We start from the raw sequence: 21024 nt of genomic DNA on the forward strand, positions 1-21024 counted from the left end.
TTTGTTTTGTTTTTTGTTTTTAAAGGGGTGTTTCTTAATGGTGGTTTACTGTAGTTGGTTTTGGCCATCATCAGCTAAGAAAACTCTCGTTTCTCTCTCTATCGCTCTATCGCTCTCTCGATTTCTCATGTAACTAACTCTCAAGTTCTCAATTTGTATTTTCGCTGTTTTTCAATTTTATTGGTAATTTTTTTCTTATTTGTGTTTCATTTCATTTTAATTTAATTGTTTTTTTTTTTGTGATTTATTTTTTTTTTTTTGTTTGTTTTCTTTGTTTTGGTTTTTCAGGTTCATTATTTTAATTAAATTACATGAACTTCAAAATATTATTATTATTTATCATATGTATAGATAGGATGTGTGTGTTTATGTGTGTGTGTGTGTGTGTGTGTTTGTGTGTGTGTGTGTAGTGTTATGTATTTATTAAGTATAACCTATACGAACAACTCTACGGCGACTCACTGGTTACGGGGGAGGGGAAAAAAAGGATCTCTTCATATCGTTTTCATATCGATCGATCATTGGGATTGATCTTTATCATGATTCTGGATCTATTCTGCCTGTGTGTATGAGTGTGTGTGTGTGTGTATAAGTGAGTAAGTGTGTGTGCGGCCCAGAAGAGATGCAATTTCAAAAAAAAAAAAAAAAAAATTTAAATTATAAAAATTTTTTGGCTTTCCTTTTTTTTTGTTTTTTAGGTTTTTGGTTTTCTCACGCAAAAAAATGGTTTGGTTTTTGTTAGCTGCTCAACATTTCAAGTTGCAAATATATATGAGAATATATATGTATATTTTGTGTTCGATCAGATCAGTTGTTTTATCTGCTATTCAATTTTATTTGTAATTATTATTTGAATATTTTGTAAAATGTTTGTTGTTGTTTTAGCTGCTGTTGATGTTGATGTTGTTGTTGTTGTTGTTGTTGTTGTTGGGGGACATTATGACTCTCGCTCTCTCTCTCTCTATTTATTCGGTGATGGTTCTTGTTGTCTCCTGAATGTAGACCTGAGAACCGGGCACAGTGGAGGTGGTGACAAAGGTACGGTGCTTGGCACGAATCAAGTTCAAGTTTGATTCAGCAACATCGGCGCGATCCTCGGCAGCCTCCAATTCACGCTGGAAACGGCGAACACGGGTGGTGGTCTGTTGGGTGGCACCCTCCTGCTCGGATAGCTGGCGTCTGTAGATGTTGATCTTGGCAGTGGTCTTGTCCAAAGCATCTTGCAGCAGAATAATGTTCTTCTGGTCCTCCTCGCATTGAACGATCACCTCCTTGACGGTGCGCTCCTTCTTGCGCAAGATCTTAATGGTCTCGGCATGACGGCGCTTCTCCTCCTCCAATTCCAATTCCAAATCACGAATGCGAGCCTCCAGTTTGCTAATGATACGCTTGCTACCAGCAACGGCATTCAGCTCAACCTCCTCCAGGCGAATGGACAAGTTCTAACAGGGCGAGAAAGAGAAAAAGGAGAATGAGATTGAGATACAGTGAATGTTGTGTGTAAGGTAAACTTACCTTGACTTCGACTTCCAAAGACTTCTTGATGGTTTCCAGCTTAACAATGCGTTCCTGCTCCTCATGGACCTGTTCAACAACATGCTTCAGTTCTACGGTCACCTTCTGGTAACGCTCATCGCTGATGCGCAACTCCTTGGACACCTCCTCGTAGTCGGAGGCAACCACAGTCAATTCCTGTTCCAATTTCGATTTGATCGACACCAGATTGACATTGGCAGTGCTCAATTCATTGATGCGAGTGCTGGCCTCCTCATATTGCAGCTCAACGGTGCGCTTGGCACGGTTGGCGCTATCCAAATGGGAGCGCACTTCCTCCAGTTCTCCGTTCAAACCGGCCAGACGACGCTGGGCAACGGCATACTGATCAAGAGTGGCCTGCAATTGACGCTGGACATCCTCGTAGTGGGCCTGGAGTTCGGTCAATTGGAGCGATTGCTTCTTGATGACCTTCTGCAAATCGATGTTGGTCTTGTTGGCAACATCCAATGACATTTCCAGTTCGGTGATCTGGATCTGCAGCTTCTTCTTGATGCGGGTCACCTCGGTCTTCAGACGAGTCTCGGCCTCAATGACACGGGCATTGAGCTGCTCGATCTCGATCGATGTCTGCTTGCTATTGAGATAAATGCATTCCAAACATTATTACACATACACAAATACCTAAAAACCTTCAATCAATCAATCAATCAGTCAAACAAACAATCTTTGGAAGTAACATAAGCCCAAAATATATAATTTTATTTTTGATTTTCGCTTACTAGCCAAACGCCAAAATGTATTTTTGGCCCCAATGTACTGACCCACAAATAAAATTTTACATTTTCGCATCACTCAGCACTCAACTTGCTGTTGCACTCTCAGGTGATTTTTGGCATTGTCAAAAATTGCATTGTTTTCTTGGCGGCGGCTGCGGCTGCGGCTGCTGCATTGGCGAATTTTTCTCTACCTATTTATTTTTACGCTTGATAAAGACATCGAACTTGTCACAAATAGCAAGCATTCTCTATTCTACTATTAGTTCCTTGCTTTTGTTTCATTATTTTTAAGGTGTGTGGGTGGGGGCAAGGGACGGGCAAGGGACCATGGCAACGTTGCATAGACAATGCAAGTGCATCATGTGTTTAATTTTAGTCATAGATGTGTTTTTCTATTTGGCTATTGTCATTAAATACATATGTATATACGAAAACTAACATTGCCAACAAGAAAATTTGTTGTGTTTTGTTTTATTTTGAGTAATTTTTATTTTTCTAATTGCAAGTTGTTGATTCATTTGACAGAGATTGCCCAGATAGTTCTATTAACCAATGAATTTGATTGGGCCAACAATCAGTTTTGAAATAAATTACATTATAACTATTTCTAAAATAGACCATTTAGTTTATCATATGTAATTTTTATGGCATTAAAAGTGAGGCAACTAAAAATTCATTTTTTTCAATACACTCAACCCAAAATAGTATCAAAAGTTAGCTAGTTTAACTAATATAGTTCTAGAAACCTCATTAAGTTAACTATATTGGCAATGTTTTAATCTAAAAACTTAACTACAATGTAAGTTTATCTATTCAAATCTAACTGAGAGTTTTAATCTAGAAAAATAGTTATGAAAATCGATCTGTAGTAGAATATATATATAATCTATGATATGATCTATATAGAATTGCAGTGGTGGTTCTAGCTCATCATTTTGGCAAGGAAAATTAATCCAAGATTTCTTGGAGTTAGCTTTCTATATCTAATAAACGTTTGTATGGTCTTCTATTCAACTATTCACTTAATTTATTGTATCTATTCTGGTCAATTTCTAAATTGAGCTGATCTATGCTATGCTATGCTTAACTAAAGCTACCCAGAATGACAATAAGAGTTAGCTTTATGCATCTATAATAAGTAAGGCAACTATTCTCTTCTGATTTTTCAAGATCTATCTGAAATACTAACTAGATATAAGCTTATAATTAGATCTAGAACCAAGATAGACCCAGAATGACCATACGATTTTGATTTCTATGGCCAATAAGAGCAAGTATAGCAATTATTCTCTTCTAATATTACAACTAAATAACTATAACTATCTGGAGCTAGTCTTTCTAACTAGTTAATAGATTATGCTTCTAGCATATATGCTTATTAAATTAAACAGTTTCAAAGATAAAATCCACAAATCTTCTTTAACATTTTTAATGCATATCTAACAATTTTTATAGCCAAAGCAAAAAGCCTTCTCACACCTCAAAATTTGATTCTGATTATGTTTTATGAATTCATTAGAATATTTAGCACATAATTTACTAGTAAATTAATCTAAATTTGTCATTTTTAGATACAATTTCGGATCTAGATGTTAAGGGGAAAGGTCCAATCGAAAAATGGGTAATAAACCATTCAGATTAAATGGTGTCTAATGTCCAAATTGTGTTATTAAAATCAAGTGACATGATCTAACCTTTGAAAAGTATTTATATTAGAACTAGTTATTTATTTTTAGCTAAATCCTGTTGGACATCAATTTGATTTTGATAAACTATAGTTTTTAGTTCTAGAGATATTCAGTTTTAACTAGAATGTCAAGCCCTAAAAACAAAATCTAAAAGTCATATAGCAAGTCCAAATTATTAGCATCTGATCTAACCTTTTAAGTATAAATAAATACTAAATTCTCAAATGCCTTCACGTGAAATAATATGTCAGAGGAAGAAAAGGAAAGAAATATGCAACACATTTATCATTCGGATCATCTTTTTGGGGTTTCTCTTCAATTTCTCAATTTGTTCTTTGCTTTTCTTGTTTTTCATGCGCGTTTTCTTGTCTTGTTTTTCTTTCTGTCTTAGTTTTGGTTACTTAATCTATGTGTTCTCATTGTTGTCGCCTTGCCAAAGTATTTATTTAGTATTGTATTTTGTTTTTTCTTTCTATTCTGCAAACGCAAGTGAATTTTCATTTAATTTTATGTATTTTGTCTACGCAAAAATATTTCGTCGATTTTATTTTCATGCTGTCAAAAAAAAAAAAAAACTAAAAATCAAAATAAAAACCAAAAAAATTGTTCATCTCTTGAAGGACAACCTTAGACAACAATGGGCCATACAGGGTTGAGGATTGTGGGTGTAGGCGGGGGGGCTGGGGCAGGTGAAAATACCTGAGTGTAAGTGTGTGTGTGTGTGGGTGCGAAATATGAGATTGTTCAGTTCAGTTGGCATTAGTTTTTGACTTGAAGGGAATTTGATGTCTATGACCAAAACACTTGCGCTTTTCATTTCAAACTTTAATGACAAAACAGACAATACACAGAGAGAGGGGGAGAGACAGAGAGAGAGACAGAGATAGAACCAGGGGAACGAACCTTGAAAGAATAGAATATCGATTTTGGTAGAAATATCTCTATATATATATATGCAATCTTGCCCTTATGATGGTCAAAATGTTATGATGTTGTTGCCAGCAATTAGCCAGAAAAACAAAAAAAAACAACAAGGAAAATGCAGACAGACGACACAGAAACATAAGATAAATGTCCAAATGGCTAGAATGCATAAATTTTACATGCAACAAAAACCAAAGAAAAGTCTACATTGTAACAGAAATAAATTGGCATAATTTTCCTACATTTTCTTTCAATTTGAATGTGTTATGAGAATGGAAATGAATTGGAATTTGAAGAGTTTTTGGAATTGTTTGAGCAAAAAAGTTGCCTAACTATTTCAAAATAGGTTTTCTGCATTTATTTTCAAAAAAAAAGTATATATATATATGTATTTATCGTCTGACCCAAGGCGGACTAACATGTATTGAATTCAATAGTTTGTTATACTACTTTTACGGGGGGCATTTTGGATTGGGGCAAAGAAAATGGGGATGAATTTATTGTTTTGGGTGTTTTTTGGGTGATTATTTTCCTAATGCTTCCAATAGATATAGCTATAATCCTTGAGTTTGGGATGTGTTCGCAAGACTTTGCGACAAACCCAACACTTATCCTCTATACCGCACCTGCTGTCCGCATAGAATTCGACAGTGCGTTGATTTAGTGTCGACAATTGACGCTTTACATTGTGCAGCGATGAGGACACACGGTGATCGAGCTTATCGACGAGACGATCGTCCATTAGCTCGATATGCATGGTATGGGCACGCAATTGGCCATCGATGGGCGAAGTGGAACGGGCACGCGATACCGCACGCGACGAACGGACCAAAGTTTGAGCAATATAGTCCTCTTCCTCCTTTTTGGCCGTTTTAATGTTGCGCTCCGACTCGGAGAGCAATGCCTGGGCAATGGCACTGGCGGACTTGCCGCGTATCGAACGCTTAAAATCGTCAGACATTTGATCAACTTCGTTATCTAGCTCAATTTTGCGTATACGCTGCAATATCTTTAATGTATCGCGTTTAATTAAATCCTCGAGCTCCTCCTGACGACGACGACGACGCTGACGCGATCTTTCAACAACTGTGTCCGGTTCAATGTGCTTGGCCACACGCGTTGCGTCGACAAGCTTCTGCACACTGAAAGGCGTGCGTTTCTGTGCCCGAAAGCTAAGCAGAATTTCATCGGCGCGGGCAGCGCAGGTGCGCGACAGACGTACAATCTCATCGGCATTATACTGCCTTACCGCATTCGAGGAGCGATATTGCTTCAAACCCCTCTCGCTAACCCAGGGCAGATGCGGCTGCTGTACTTTAAGGCCTTTAGCCTTTGCATCCAAATAGTCTAGCATTGGCTGATAGAAATTCATTGTATAGCCATAATTGTCATCGTATGTGGTTGTTGCATGACGGAAACGCGATGGACGTTGCTTCAAAGCCAGCGCCATTACGGAGAGAAAGCAAGGAGAGAAAGTGTTGCTATGAGAGATGCAGATGCTGGGTGGGGGAGAGTGTGAGGGAGAGAGTGTCTATGTGTTTTTGAGTACTCTAAATTAAAGCTACAAAAGAATGGGTTTGTCGCTGCTGTTGGCTCGTCTTCCTCTCTTTTTTTTGTCTTTTGTGGTTGTAGCTCTGTGGTCCTTGTCTTCTTCTTCTTCTGCTTCTTCTGGCTTTTGGCAACAGTTGCTGCTGCTTTTTTTGCAAATAAAATTTTTTCTTCAAATTTTGTCGAAATCTATAAAAAGATTGCAGTATTGTTTGTTGTTCAGCTGTTGGCATCGACCAAAAGGTATATGAGCATAATAATGATGGACGACTCTAACATCATCATCATGATCATCATCATTATCCATTTGTTGGCAGTCAATTTGTTGAGCTTTTTGGCTATGATTGATCCATTCTGGCATTGCAGACTACAGACAATTGTCTATATACGTATATAGGAACATATATTTAGTTTGTACGCATTTTATGCCATACTCTAGAAATTTTAACGAAATTTCATAAAAGAACTTTTTGACAATTGACGGGAAGACCAAAAAATGTTCTCGAAAAGCTTCTTTCTAACCGGCTGGAGAATAAACCTCACAGTGATGCAATCACAGCCAAAAAAATGCTCAAGTTAAAACCGACTTTAGGACCAAATGTAAATCACATACCTGTTGCCACTTGATTCACAAATTTGACTCTCTTTTTGTTAACAGAAACAAAAAATTTAACACTTTTTTATCGATTGTGTAATCGCAACAACTGCGCAATTTTCTGTTGAACAAATTGAGTAAAATAATTATAAGGAAAAAAAGTTCATTAAATTCATAATGACAAACTTCTTGGACTTGAGCCTTGTATGCTGTCTATCTCTGTCTCTCTTTTCTTTATCACTGCCCTCTTTCCCCTCAGGATCTTTGGCTCCTTTAGTGATAGTTTTTCTGCTAATTGCCTAGAAAACTAATGCTGTTGCTTTGGTCGCGACTGTTAAAGTTGTACTGATTTGTTAAATGGGTCAATTAGTTGATTGAGAATTTAGAATTAAGATCGATTGCAAAAAAGCAATCGATTGATTTCGTTCAGGGGCTTCCGCTTTGGCAGAGGAAACAATATGTACATTAAACTGATTGGCCTTGTCGTCTATTGTTGTTATTTGCTTTTTCCCTTTAATTTTTTTGGGCCACTTCCAATCGTTGTTTGTTTTGGCGTTGATTGAAGAAAATGCAAGAGAGAGAAGGAAAAACCGACTTACCGAATAGCCTCAATTTCCTCATCCTTCTCGGCCAGACGACGCTCGGCATCGTGACGGTATTGATTGAAATCAGCGGCCAAACGCTGACCACGTTGCTCCTCAGCCTTGCGACCCTGTCAAATGCAAATGAAATCAATAGTGAATTCAACAAGATCGATCGATCGTTCGTTTGATGGGAACTTACAGCCTCAGCTTCCTTGTAGGCAGCGGTAAGTTCATCACGTTCATTCTCCAAGCGACGCAGCTCCAATTCCAATTCATGGAGACGACGGTTCAACTCGTTAATGGCGCCCTTGGCATCATGAAGATCATCTAGGAATAGGAACGATTATTAGTCACTTGCTTGAATTTTGGCTATTAGTTAGTTAGTTTGTGAATTACCTCCCAATTTCTTGTTCTCGCGGGCAAACTGGTTGTTGGCATCCTTAACCTTGTCGAGCTCGTGGACAGTGCGCACAAGATCGGCCTGCTTGTTCTTCAGATCACGCTGGCTGGTCTCGAACAGGACAATGGTCTCATCCAGACGGCTCTTCAGCTCAACATTGTGCTTCTCAAGGGTGTTGACCGATTTGGTCAGCTCGCGGCAGCTATTGTTCGATTTCTCCAGATCAATGATAAGGACCTCAACTTCGCTGGCAAGACGCGTCTTGGTCTTCTCCAGATTGTTGACCTTAACGATAAGGGTTTCGATGTGCTCCTCCAGTTCGGTGATGCGCACCTGGTACTTGCGACGAATCTCTTCGACCTCTTCGGCACGAGCTGCAACTTCGGCATTCCATTTGTTTTGCCATGAAGTAGCATCGGCATTGGCCTTGACCAACTGACGTTCCAAGTCAATACGTGCCTCGGACTCTTCCTCGAGTTGATTGCGAACCGAATCCAGTTCGATCTCAACCTGATGCAATGAAGATTCGAGCAGGGAGCGACGACGGTCTTCGTCTTCCAAACGGCGGCGTGCATCTTCCAGTTGGGAGATCACTTGGCTCTTGGAAAACGAGACGGTGTCCAGCTGGGTCTTGAGATCTTGGACGTCCTTGATCAGCTCAATGTTCTCCTGCGAGAGGCGAGATTTGTGCGAAGTGATATCGATGACAGTGCGATTCAGTTCCTCGATTTTCACATTCAACTCGCTAATGGAGATTTCCAACTTGGAGATGTGTTTCTCGGACACGATCTTCTCCTTGTTGTACGATTCGATTTGGGAGAGCAGCTCATAGACTTCAGCCTGGAATTTGGCCTTGTCCTTTTCGGCTCTGAAATCATTATTGAAAATCTTCACATTAGTTACGATCAAAAGAAGAGAATCATAAGAAGCAAAATGCAAAAAACTCTCAATACTTAGGGGCCAAAGCCTAGAGAAGCTTTGGTAATCAATGGATCAAGCATGTATGATCGATATAAACAAAAGCTCTGCCAAGGGGGCTAAAAACATGTTCAGATCATAAGTATTAATCGCCTGGAAGCAAGCTATGAAAATTTGTTAAATATAAAATAGAAAAATTTCATTTCATTCGATTGATCATCATTCTCAACGTTTTGCCACAGTTCACAAGGAGGGCGGAATGGGGCGGGTGGGCAGGCTGGGTGCAGGGTGCATAGGGGGCAAAATTCATTCACCAACCTGACCCAACCACCCCCCCCCTCCATCCCCATCCCCATCCACCCACTCACTCACCTACCTAAATCAAGTGAAAAAGCAAAAGCAAAACGTATCGAATTTCCACCAAAAAGTTCAATTGGTCAAAAAGAGACAACAACAACATTAAAAATCAACACACATTTTGAATATGATTCAATCAAAGACATATTTGGGTTGGGGCGTTGGTGCAAATGAGAGAAAGACAGGCAGACAGACAGACAGACAAGCGGACAGACAAATAGACAGACAGACAGACAGACACACGCAGGCAGTTAGAGTGAGACAGACACTGAGAGAGAAAAGAAGTGGGAGAGCGTTTGGCAAATGAAAGAGCAAGCACAACAACAAAAATTTCGATGAAAATTTTCAAAATTTTCTAAAAATAAATACCAAAAAAAAAAAAAAAAAACACAATATTTGCCTAGCCTCTAATTTGTGGGGTTGTTGTTGTTGTTGTTGTAGTCGGTGGTGTTGGTGGTGGGGCAGGAACATATGATTTGATTTCGTGCGTGCCCCAAAGACCGCAAGCTTTTGAAAGCTTTTGCGTTTAGAGTGAGACGACTATAGTGTCTGATATTTCGCATCATATGGCGGAAGTGCGCAAACTCATTGGGAATTATAACCGAACCGAAAGTTGCAACCAAACAACTGGGTAATACAATTTACTAACTGTAAAGTGTGATTAAATGGATTATACGTGGTTTAAAAACCATAAATTAAGCAAGTCACAGGAGGCCAAACGGCTCAAGATGAGGCAGAGACAAGCATACACGATATACATATTGGCCGTTAGCCTTGAATTGGGTAATGATTTTGAAATTAGAAAAAATTCCTTAGCATTTATTTTTGGAAATTTTGGCGTATATATATATTTATATATATATATATTTTTTGAGTGTATGTGTGTGTTTTTTTTTTATTCGATTTGGAAATATGAGCAGTACCAACAAGAGGTCTCTCGCTCTCTCTCTGTCTCTGTGTGTTCTCTCTCGTTCTCACTTTTCGAATTTCACTTTACAAAATTTGTGTCAATAGAACTTTGCAAGCAATGCAATTTTTCAGTTGTCAGTTTGTTTTAGTTTTTTCTTTCCGCTTGTCATGGCATTTTGATGAATTGTTTATGATCTGGTTATTTTTTTGCGATTTTTTTTTTTTTTTTTTGGATTTCTGCTAGTTTATGGTTTATGTTTTTATGGCTGGTTCTTGGTTCTTGATTTTGTGATTTTTTGGTTTTTTGTTTTTTGGGTCAATGGGGCAAATGCAAGGTTACTAAGCCATTGTGTGTGTGTGTTGTTACAAGACATGGCAAGACATTGAAAATTTAACCAGCTGATGGGCAATCAATCATTCCGACCATACAAACAAAACACAATGTTGGAAAATATATAGATATACGAGAGATATATATGTACCTAGCCTTATTTTTCGTTAGGATTTCAACTTGTTCCTGGAAATCCGTAATAATTTCGTTGTGCTTCTTCTTCAAAAGCACGGTGGTCTCCTCAGATTCAAGATGAACATCCTCAAGCAATTTGCGCAGCTTCAACAGCTCAGCATCACGCTTGCGATTGGCTTCAAACTGGCAAAAGGAATGAAAGAATGGAGTTAAATTTTGATCACTGTTTTAGTTTTTGCACAAAACTTACTTGATGTTCAGCACCACCTTCGGCCTCCTCAAGACGCTCGGACATCTGTATGACCTGAACGCTGAGATCGGCTTTCTCACGCTCGATCTGTAATAACAATAGAAATTAGTATATGAATTAAACGACTTATCTTAGTTAGCTTAGCATACTTAGCATACTTAATGCATAATCTATCTAATCAAGACTTGACTTCGATCATTCTAGATCTCATTAAACTATATTCAATGCAAATGGTCCATGATATATATAATAAATCACATTAATCAGTCAAAAATAATTATGCATATGCAGCAAATATCTAAAATAACAATGGCAAAATGCCAAGAAAAAGCGAATAAATTAAACATTTTTTGTATAGGTGAAAAGAGCAACAACTATGTATGTATGTACATTCGGCCAGTCATTCTACATAATTCATCTGTGTCTGAGTGAATGTTTTCTATATAAGCATTTCCAAAAAAGAAAAAACCATTTCATTTGATCATTTTCACTAGAAGAATATCAAAAAATGTTCTTTTCTTTGTTGTTTTTTTCGCCAAAGTTGACCCAATTGAAGAATTTGCTTCTTGACTGGTAATTAAATGAAATTTTATGTGTGTTTTTTTTCGCATTCGAATGCTGTCAAATGTAATTTGTGGCATGGACCAGATTGCAGGCGAATTTTAAGAAAATTTGAAAACCCTTTCTAAGCATATAAACTTAAATTGATCTTCTATTTAGCACATTCTTAGTCATGTTTTTTTGGTTTTTCTAATACCAATAAGTATCTACCTTACATATATGAATGGGTATATATGCATGTATGTGTGTGTGTGTGTGTAGGATTGAACAAAGTTGCTCTAAAGGCCATATCTATTGGGCGATTGGGTGGGGGATTGTGAACGTAAATCCATTTGCGCCATATGTATCTTGAAGATACATTTTTGTATCTTCAGTTTTCTGTTTCTTGGTATTTGTTGCCACCTATACATGCACACGTACACACATACATACATATGCATATGTAGATAGAAATCTACAAATATACCAGCAGGCGGTGTGAAAACTTTTAATGTGCATGAAAATTATTTAATTTTCCCACACACACAACATGCCAACCCACACACTGAAGGCTGTCTCTCTGTGTGTGTGTGTGTGTGTGTGTGTGCCAGCGAATTTTCCTTTTGGTCTCTCATTCCGAGAGATGATGATGTTTTTTGGCTACTCTATTTTCTTTTCTTTTCTTATTTTGTTGTTGTTGTTGCCACTTTGGCTTGTTCATATTTATTTTGTTGTTGCTGGTTGGTTGCTTGCTTGTTTTTGCTGCTTCAAGTTAATCATTTGCTTGTGTATTGAATGTCGTGCGCTAATTTTAGCCAGTTTGTTCCATATTATGAGTGTGTGTATGAGTGTTGGCCATTTGCTTGGAACAACTTATATGAATCTATATGCATATGAATATATGTATACACACGTGCTATGTGTGTGTGTGTGTGCTAATCCATAAAGCAAAAGTAATTAAAATTATTTCCACAAAATGCGATAGAAATGCGATTTTTTTTTTCGGTCCCCACCTTTAGCACCTCCTCCACATATTTTCCTGGTATATTTTCTATACTACGCCCCAGGCCAGACCGGGCCGCATTTTCTAAATTTGTAATGGCAAACAGGAACACACACACACACACACACACACACACATACACTCTCTGGGGAGCAATATGCACATGCTGAATGGAAGTGCTTTGGGCTTTTTGGTATGCCAAAAAAATGTTCTATTCTCTTTTCCCTTTTTTTTGCATTTTGCATTTTGGTTGTTATTTGCTTTGTGTCTCTTTCAAAGTAAATGTTTTGTCTTTGCAAAAGCACAACAACAATAAGCCAAACTAAATCATTTATCACACGCACCACACACTCACACACACACACCCAGGGAATCAGTCAGTCAGTCAGTCGAAACCAATTGAAGTTCAATGCACACACATCATTATCATCATTTGTGCTAACAACCAATAGAACAACAACAACTATAACAACAACCAAATGAAAATGGAAAACTCTTGAAGGGTAGGGTTTATTCTTAGCTCAGCAATTGGCTTTTTGTTGTTTGTCTTTTCACTTGATTTTTCTTCCTATTTATTTGTGTTTTTGCTTTGTTGACTTTCCACATATTTTTGGGTGTTGTTTTTTTTTTAGGGTGACATTTGGCGTGAACGGATAAAAGTGAAAATACGGCAAATTCGTACTGTAAAATTGGGGGCCGAAATAAGAGAGTGTGAGAGAGAGAGAGAGAGAGAGAGGAATTTTTCATCATCATCATCATCATCTACATCAATTTCTAGCCGGTAAGCATGTGAAACATCTTTCCCTTTTTTGATTTCTGCCTAATATTAAGATTTTTAGTCTAATCAACTATTTGCTTATTAAATTAAATATATAAAATAATCCAATTTGAACTTAAGTCTAGTGAATATAAAAAGTATAACTCACCCTTTGACGCAATTCACGTTCAACTTCAAGATCATCTTGGAGCAAACGGATCTTGTCCTGGAAAATTTGAAAAATTTCATCATTTACTATTACTTTGAATAGATAATCTCATTTAGTTTACAAATTCATCATCTTCTCATCTCATACATATATGCAAACTTATATACAATCATTCTATATGCAAAATATGTATATGCAAAAAAAAATATATATAAATTGGTATTAATTTCACATTTTCTTAGCCATTTCATATCACAATTTGAATTCATTATGCACAGAAAAAAAATATGTAAAAAAAAATGGATGAAACATTCATTGAAAATAAAACAAGAAAAAAAATGGACAAAAAAAATAAAAGCAAAGGATTTAGAGAAAGTCAAAAATTGTTCGTTTTTAGATATTGAAATGTATCTCATAGATGCTCATTACATAATTTTGTTTAGCAATGCTTATAGAGGTATGTATCTATACAGTCAGTCCGTTATAGGTAGATATATATACATATACATATATATATATATATATATATATATACATATATATAATTATATGTAGATATAATTTGCTTAAACGAATTTTGTATATTTCCACACTCAAAAACGGCGCGAATAACAACACACACCGAAACAGAGACACACACACACACACACACACAGACGCACACACGCATTGCAGACACATACATTTTAGTTAGAGTGTGCATGTGTGTGTGTGTGTGTATTAGTGCTCTGAAGAATTTTTCTTTTAATTTTCTTTTCCTTAAGGTTTTTTTTTTCGTTTAGTTTTCGTTCGTTTCGTTTTTTTTTTTGATTTTCTTTGACTTTTCTCGTATTCCTTCATCACACACACCGAAAATTTTGGCGTACACACGCACAACATTTCGGTTTTTCTTTGGCTTTTCTTTAACTTTGCTTTTCAATCTTTTGGTTGTTCGTTTTTCTTGAAATTTTCTTTATCGAATTAGAGGAAGGGATGGTGAGGAGTTAGCGGGTTTACACAAAATACAAAGTTTTTTCCATTTTGCATCCAGCATTTTGTGTTGCGATCCATTCATCATCATCATCATCATCATCATCATGATCATCTTCTTCTTACCTCCAAGCGGGAAAGAGAGCTCAGATCCTGAATATATTCGATGTTAACATCGGCCGCACCGGGTCCGGTGGATGTGGCCCGGTAGGAGTATTTCGAGGAGCGTACAGCTTGCGATGACGACATGATGTTTGAATTGATTAGATTTTCAAAAAAATTGATTTTCTATTTGAAACAAAAAAAAAATAATTTCCTTTCGTTACGCGTTTCTCGTTAGCGCGTTTGACTTTTTCAAGTATTCTGGTTTAGAACGGAAAATCTCTACAGCACCGCACACAGAGTTTGTTGTAGTTGTCACCGAGTCACCGAAAAAATTCGTAATAAACGTCGGAGTAAGGCTGGTGATCTACTGAACAAGAGATCCCGTTGTCGTTCGAATAAAGAGTATTTCGTTGATTTGGTCGCTGATCGCAAATGTTTTCGTCTATTTCTACGATTTCTCGTTGGCTCGGCTCGCCTGTTTTTCTTTTTCTTTTTTTTTTTGTTTTGTGGTTCGTCGTCGTCTTTTCTTCTTCGAGTTTTTGAGTGTGCTTTTTGGCTGCCCAACCCACCCCACTCCGGCTCTTGTCCCTGTCGAAAGAAAAGCCCACATAATACTTTCGGCAGGCGTTTCACGGTGGCTCAACATTTTGAGTGAGTTTTTTTTTTCTCAATTTGGTCCCTCGATCTCCTTGTCCGGCGTAGAGCATCTATCCGTAGTCGCTGCTTGTGTGTGTGTGTGTGTGTGCGTGTGTGTTAATTGCTCAGTTGTGTGGAACATTCTTTGATTCGGCTCTTTTTTTTTCTTTCTTCTTTTCTTCTTGTTGGTAATTCGGCTTTTTGCCGTGTGTAAACGCATTTTCACGCTAGTTGCCCGAATATCCCCCACAAAAATAAACTCAACGAAGATTTTTCATCTATTCCTCTCTCCCTATGGGTGTGTGTCTCTGTATGTTTATGTGTGTGTGTGTGTGTGTGTTGCTGTTGTTTTTCCGCTTACCTGTAATTAGCCTGTGTCATTTATATGCTCCTCATGCGTTTCATTTTCTGTATGTATCACTGAATAGCGTCTGGCCAAAGCGAAATGAAAACCCAGTGGGCCAAATTAACTTTCATTAAGACGAAGTTTCTATACCCTAATCAATCATTCAATCAAATTGCCATTAAAACTTATGTTGAACAATGTCTATAAGAAAGTTGTAAGATCTTGTCTTTATCTAACATTCTCTTGCTGATGTTAGATAGTTAGAAAATATCTCATAGATACCAGTGGCGGATCTAGCTTATAATTTAGATGGGGGCCATCGGTTCTTTGGGTAGAAAACTGCACAGTTCAGAGGGGAAAATCCTTCTTTGGTTAATCCAAAGATCTGATACTCTGTGGATACTAAATCTATAATTTTGAATGATACTAAAATAAATGTAGCCCTATTGGGTTAGGGTATTCATCAAAATTTAGTATCTACACGTAAATTTTCCTACCATAACATATAAGTCATGTTGAAATTTTTGGCAGCTTCTTTTAAACAGAAGCGTTCATAAAGTTCATAATTTTCATAAAAAAACAACAACACACAAAAAAAAAAACCATAAAGATGGAATAGGAAAGATACATACACAACTATATACACATGTATGTATATATGTATGCACATATGTAGGTAAGTATATTTGTTTATTTTTGTATTGTATCTCCAGCTAACTAGTCAGTTAGTTAGTGTTAGCCATGTTTTGTAATATCAAGTTTTTCCGTTTTGTTTAAGCACGTAAATTCTGATAAATAGAATATGTGTGTATATATGTTTGGTAAATTCACCCACCAGACCAACGTGACTTGATCAATTCAATTTGTTTATACCAATTTATAGAATATTCATTAAACACTAACAACATTTAATACTCGGCTTTATAGAAAGGAGACAAAACTCTTATATTAATTCTTGTAAAGTCAAAAAGTTAGATATATGTACAATATATAAAGTTTCTAGCCTCTAATGCCTTAACTTATTCCATTTTGTGTTATTTTAGGATCCATAAATGTTTAGTTTAGAAACTGTTTGTTTATAAAATGAATAATGCCTGTCAGATGCAACAATGTAATTATTCGCGATTATAAATAATCGTCAAGTTGATTTGCTTCCAAACTGATCGATCACAGGCTAAACTAGGAAATTTCTATATAAAGTAAAATATTTTCAGATATATCAAAATGGTGCGTCTCAATTACAACGACTTAACAACAACAAATAAATAATTAATCCAATTTTTATTATCTCTTAAACTTTGACTTCGAGTAAGAAAGAAAGCTAAAGATTGACTACCCAAGCATATTGAAAGTTTTCTTTCGAAAAGGATACAATGTAAAGTGTATCCCATATACATATGTACACACATTCTCTTTTCCGATTGCGAACGTTTTTATTGGAATAGAATTTGAGATCTGTTCCTGTTCCTTTTGATTTCAAGTCAATTTACTCGCTTTTGAATTTCTATTATTCTTCAGTATGTTGAGAATAATATTAGCCATAAGTGAATAAATTCTATTCAAGAATTTTTCTTATCCTAGCAATTTGAAAATTGAATGAAAAATGGAATTGATCTGTTCTCGTTTTCGAACATTTGCAATCGAAATACTTATGTTCAAGGGCGTGGACAGGTTTTGACACTCTTTTTTGTTTATTTGCATTCAAATAGTAAACCAGACGACAAACAAGCTAATTTAAAACCAGCAAGCTCCATTATCAATAGACTTGAGAATTGCTGAACCCATACTATATTTTACCTGCTAGAACTAGTTGGGAATTACAAATAAATTAATCGAAAAAAGCGAAAATTTACAAAGAATCCAATCAAGCTTTTCCAGAAGGAGTTGAAAAAGAAAGCTTTCTGTTGCAAAAATTGAAATAGACATGAAATTATTTTGGTTTAACAAGAAAATTGAAGGGCTAGAAATGAAACTGATTAGTAACCGTTCTTTTTTTCCTCTCATTGTCTAAGGCTTTTCGAAACATTGCCAAGGATATTTAAGTTAAAATTTTCAATTCCGCTAAGTTTTGAGGCACTGTCTACGTGACCTCCGCCACAGTGGCTGGAAATGGGTGCTGCCTGGCTGCCTTAAGAAATATTATACTTATAGAATCTATATGAAGATATCTTTATATTTTGTTCTCAATATCATCTATGCCAAAAAGCCAATTTCAATTATATGTAAAATTGTTAAGAAAAAAAATAAATAAAACAGATGAGAGAGAGAACAGACTTTTGTGACTTTTGGCATCGAAAAATATTATGCTGTGACATAAATAAATATCGTAAAAAAAGACTATAAACAAAGAATAGAAAAAAATTACTCGAATTCTAACTATACATATAGAACTCGTATGTATGCAACATACAGGTTAGATATATGTACGTATATATATATAGTTTGAGTGAATTGAATCCTTGGCAATGCGCTGACAAGGCTTTTTGCATGTCTGGCTTTTCTCAGACAATATGCTGTCAGCCAACAATTGTTGTTTAATGGCCATGTAAATGGCAAAACAACAATATCTACATAAATATTTATATATGAGAAATGTTGGCCAAACTATTTATTATTATTATATATAGAGTAATTCCATAGATGTAGAAACTGGGCATGTATATACCTACATATATATATGGATAGATAGCTGATCTGAACTGCACGCATTATTAAACAATTTTGTTACAATTTTGAGTGAGTTTTTTGGCTAGAATTTTCCAAAAAAGAAAAGCTTTTTGAGTGTATATATATATATATATATTTTTTTTTTTTGCTCGACACGATCTCCTCCACCTGTGACACACACACACACAGTCATATATCCACTCCTATATAACTATATACATATACTTAAAAATGATTTTTCGCTTATTTTTAGCAACTGAATTTTGTTTCTTTTTTTCTTTCATTTTGTGTTGTTGTTGCTGCTCATAATCATGTTCATTTTCCACACACATTTCACCTGAACTACACAGAGAAATACATACATACAGACATAAGAAAATAGATGAAGAAAAAAAAACCAAAAAAAAAAAATATCGTTCGTTTTGGTATCTTCTAGATACTTAGTGCTACTTGAGGATCGGCACTGCCATAACTTTATTTATTTTATGCATGTAGATACACACTCACACACTTACACACACACCAAGTATGTGTGTAGGTATATTTAAAATGAAAAAAAAATATATTCTCTGTTTGCCACATTTTGGAATGTGTAATATTTTAAAAATAACATGGCGAATATGTAGCAAAGCAATCTAACTCGATAAATAAGTCAGCTAAAAATAAACCAGACAAATGAACAGAGCGAACGACACCTTTTTGTCAAACAAATTCCTCGTCAGATGATTGCAAGTAAATTTCGCTTATAATTCCCAACTGCTTCACACGCACACAGTCAAGACAATAAAAGAAAGAGAGAGAGAAAAAGAGGTGGAATGCGTTCCTTTTTATTTCTGCATAAACTTACCTACCTAACTTTCCGGCTCATTGCCCAGCATTTTACAGTTACGCTGAGGTCAGTGATGGAGACACACACACACATACACACACACAGCCAGTAGGGGGAGGCGGAGAACTAGGAGGCAGGAGCTCTATGGGAGAAGACAGAAGTCACTCATCACTCTGCTCTGGTCGTTGTCTCCTCTCTATCTCTCCTCCCCCCCCTGCTACTTATGTATGTGCTTTATGTTTCGTGTGCCAGCACATGAAATTAGGTCAAAATTGTTATGATCACACAGATACAAATATATATCTACACGTGTATGTATAGAGTGAAATATATATATATGTGTGTGTGTATGTAGAAGCATGCCTGCTATGCAGTTATATATAGATCGGCATCAGGCTTGAGGCATGAGGAGATGAGGTGTTTTCCTGCTTTATTTTTCTTTTTTTTTTTGTTCATAAAGTGTGTGTGCCCATTTGACAAGTGCTCAGCCACTTTTTGCTATGCCTCACTTGAGGACGAAGCCCTTTTTCGGCCATAAGAGGTCTGCTGCGGCTCTCGGCGGGGTTAAAAGTGCCAAGTAGATAAGCTCAAGTGGGTGGGTGGTTAGTTGGCCTCGTTGAGTTCCAAAGATCACAGACCAAAAATAACTTTTACTCTGCAATGCAAACTAAGAAACAAACTAAGAAATTTCCCACACAGTTGATGGATTTTAATCTTATAAATTTCCTTAAACTTACAATTTTCTTAGCCACGTTTTTGATTTCTGTTTTTTTTTTTTCTCTTTCTCTCTTCTTTTCGATTTTTGCCAAAATTTATTTATACAATATTTTTGCCGTCCATCGATGACAAGTTCAAATTGCAAATATTATTGAATAACGACTTTGAAATACTTCGTATTATTTGAACTAAATTGATTTGGTTTTCATTCCATAATAGAAGAAATATATAGAATATGGAAAAGAATGAATGTTAAAAGTTGTGATGTTTGTATAATTGTCGAAGACATAACCAAACTCTATGGTTTTTGGATCCAAAGAATTGAACTTACAAACATTCTTGGATAAAGTTTAGTTTAGAAATGAACAGGTAACAAGTAATTAAAGCATCTTTTATCCATATGTTCAGGAGCTTTGTTCCGAAATGTCAACAAAATCCAATCTTGACTCTTGTTTTATGGTTTTTTTTTCGTATTGAAAGCATAATCTACCAAACTCTGGTATGAATATTACAAAGCGTTAAGTTGTTTGCGTTTGAGATAGTTTATTTAATGATTCAGCAAGCTAAAATGATACTTGGTTTTAATAAAAGAAATAGACTAACCATCCTAAGAATTTCAATTGATTCATCGAATAAAAAAAGAAACTAGAATTAAGCATCTTCAAAAATGAGTCAGTTTCTTTTCTAATATCTAATAAATATCTTTTAATAGGTAAGACAAGTAAGCAAATTTCTCCAAGGCTTAGGCAGAATATTCCCATTCACTCTGTGGTTCCACTTGGTTACAGGGTATAAACTGATGACATGGTTCAACTAACGTTTAATGAATCACAATTCGCTCAATATGTTTTTTAATGTCAATAGGCATTGTCGGTACCCACTCAAAATGAATATTTGTCAAATAGAGAGATTTCATGTGTCTTATTTAGCAGTTGTTTTTGACCATTTTGTATGAGCTTTCTGCCTTAGAGGCCCACCACCTATCTATAACATGCAGAGTGACGTGTGCGTTTGAGATGAGTCACAGTCTGCCAGGCTATGAATCGTATTGTATCTTAATATATATATCTATATCTATATATACACAATTTTACATATACAGAGCTATGTGGGCGATATATACCTATATATATATATATGAAATATTTTCTTGATACAATATTTGATCGGCCAAACCGATCTAGTACAAAAAAAAAAAAAAGTAGAATTCGACAAAATATTGTCGTGTTTTATATAAACATGTGCAATTAGAATGAAAATATGCAAATACTAGTCTGACCTTTTTGGCAAAGAATTTGCAACATATTAAATTCATAAATTTCATTTCATTGCATATATTTTTGTAGAGCAATGTGTGCTCAATATATACAAACG

General features: G+C 36.1%; 1 protein-coding gene across 2 annotated transcripts; it reads right to left on the reverse strand.

Moving 5' to 3' along the window:
* Positions 1–786: 786 nt before the first annotated feature.
* On the reverse strand, positions 787–14844 carry LOC6638558 (paramyosin, long form). 2 transcript variants are annotated; one of them, XM_002062268.4, is made up of 9 exons: positions 14477–14844; positions 13382–13438; positions 10913–10999; positions 10679–10845; positions 8009–8880; positions 7812–7939; positions 7628–7740; positions 1516–2131; positions 787–1442 (listed from the first exon to the last, which is right to left on the reverse strand). In XM_002062268.4, the coding sequence occupies exons 1-9, from the start codon at positions 14597–14599 to the stop codon at positions 966–968; spliced, it is 2640 nt and encodes an 879-aa protein (XP_002062304.1). In that variant the 5' UTR covers positions 14600–14844; the 3' UTR covers positions 787–965. The 2 variants fall into 2 exon arrangements, with proteins under 2 accessions (XP_002062304.1, XP_015034595.1); XM_015179109.3 differs by lacking the exons at positions 7628–7740; positions 7812–7939; positions 8009–8880; ... (2 more) ...; positions 13382–13438; positions 14477–14844 and adding exons at positions 5512–6622; positions 7047–7149; positions 7215–7344.
* Positions 14845–21024: the final 6180 nt, after the last annotated feature.

The sequence above is a fragment of the Drosophila willistoni genome (genome assembly GCF_018902025.1).
Source record: "Drosophila willistoni isolate 14030-0811.24 chromosome XR unlocalized genomic scaffold, UCI_dwil_1.1 Seg144, whole genome shotgun sequence".
Lineage (NCBI taxonomy): Eukaryota > Metazoa > Arthropoda > Insecta > Diptera > Drosophilidae > Drosophila > Drosophila willistoni.

Excerpts from the sequence above, each read along its gene's own strand:
- LOC6638558 (XM_002062268.4), bottom strand. The coding sequence starts at position 14,599 with ATGTCGTCATCGCAAGCTGTACGCTCCTCGAAATACTCCTACCGGGCC. Across the intron at positions 10,846-10,912 it reads AAGGTGGTGCTGAACATCAA|TTTGAAGCCAATCGCAAGCG; the intron begins GTAAGTTTTGTG and ends TCCTTTTGCCAG. Across the intron at positions 2,132-7,627 it reads GAGGAAATTGAGGCTATTCG|CAAGCAGACATCGATCGAGA; the intron begins GTAAGTCGGTTT and ends TTATCTCAATAG.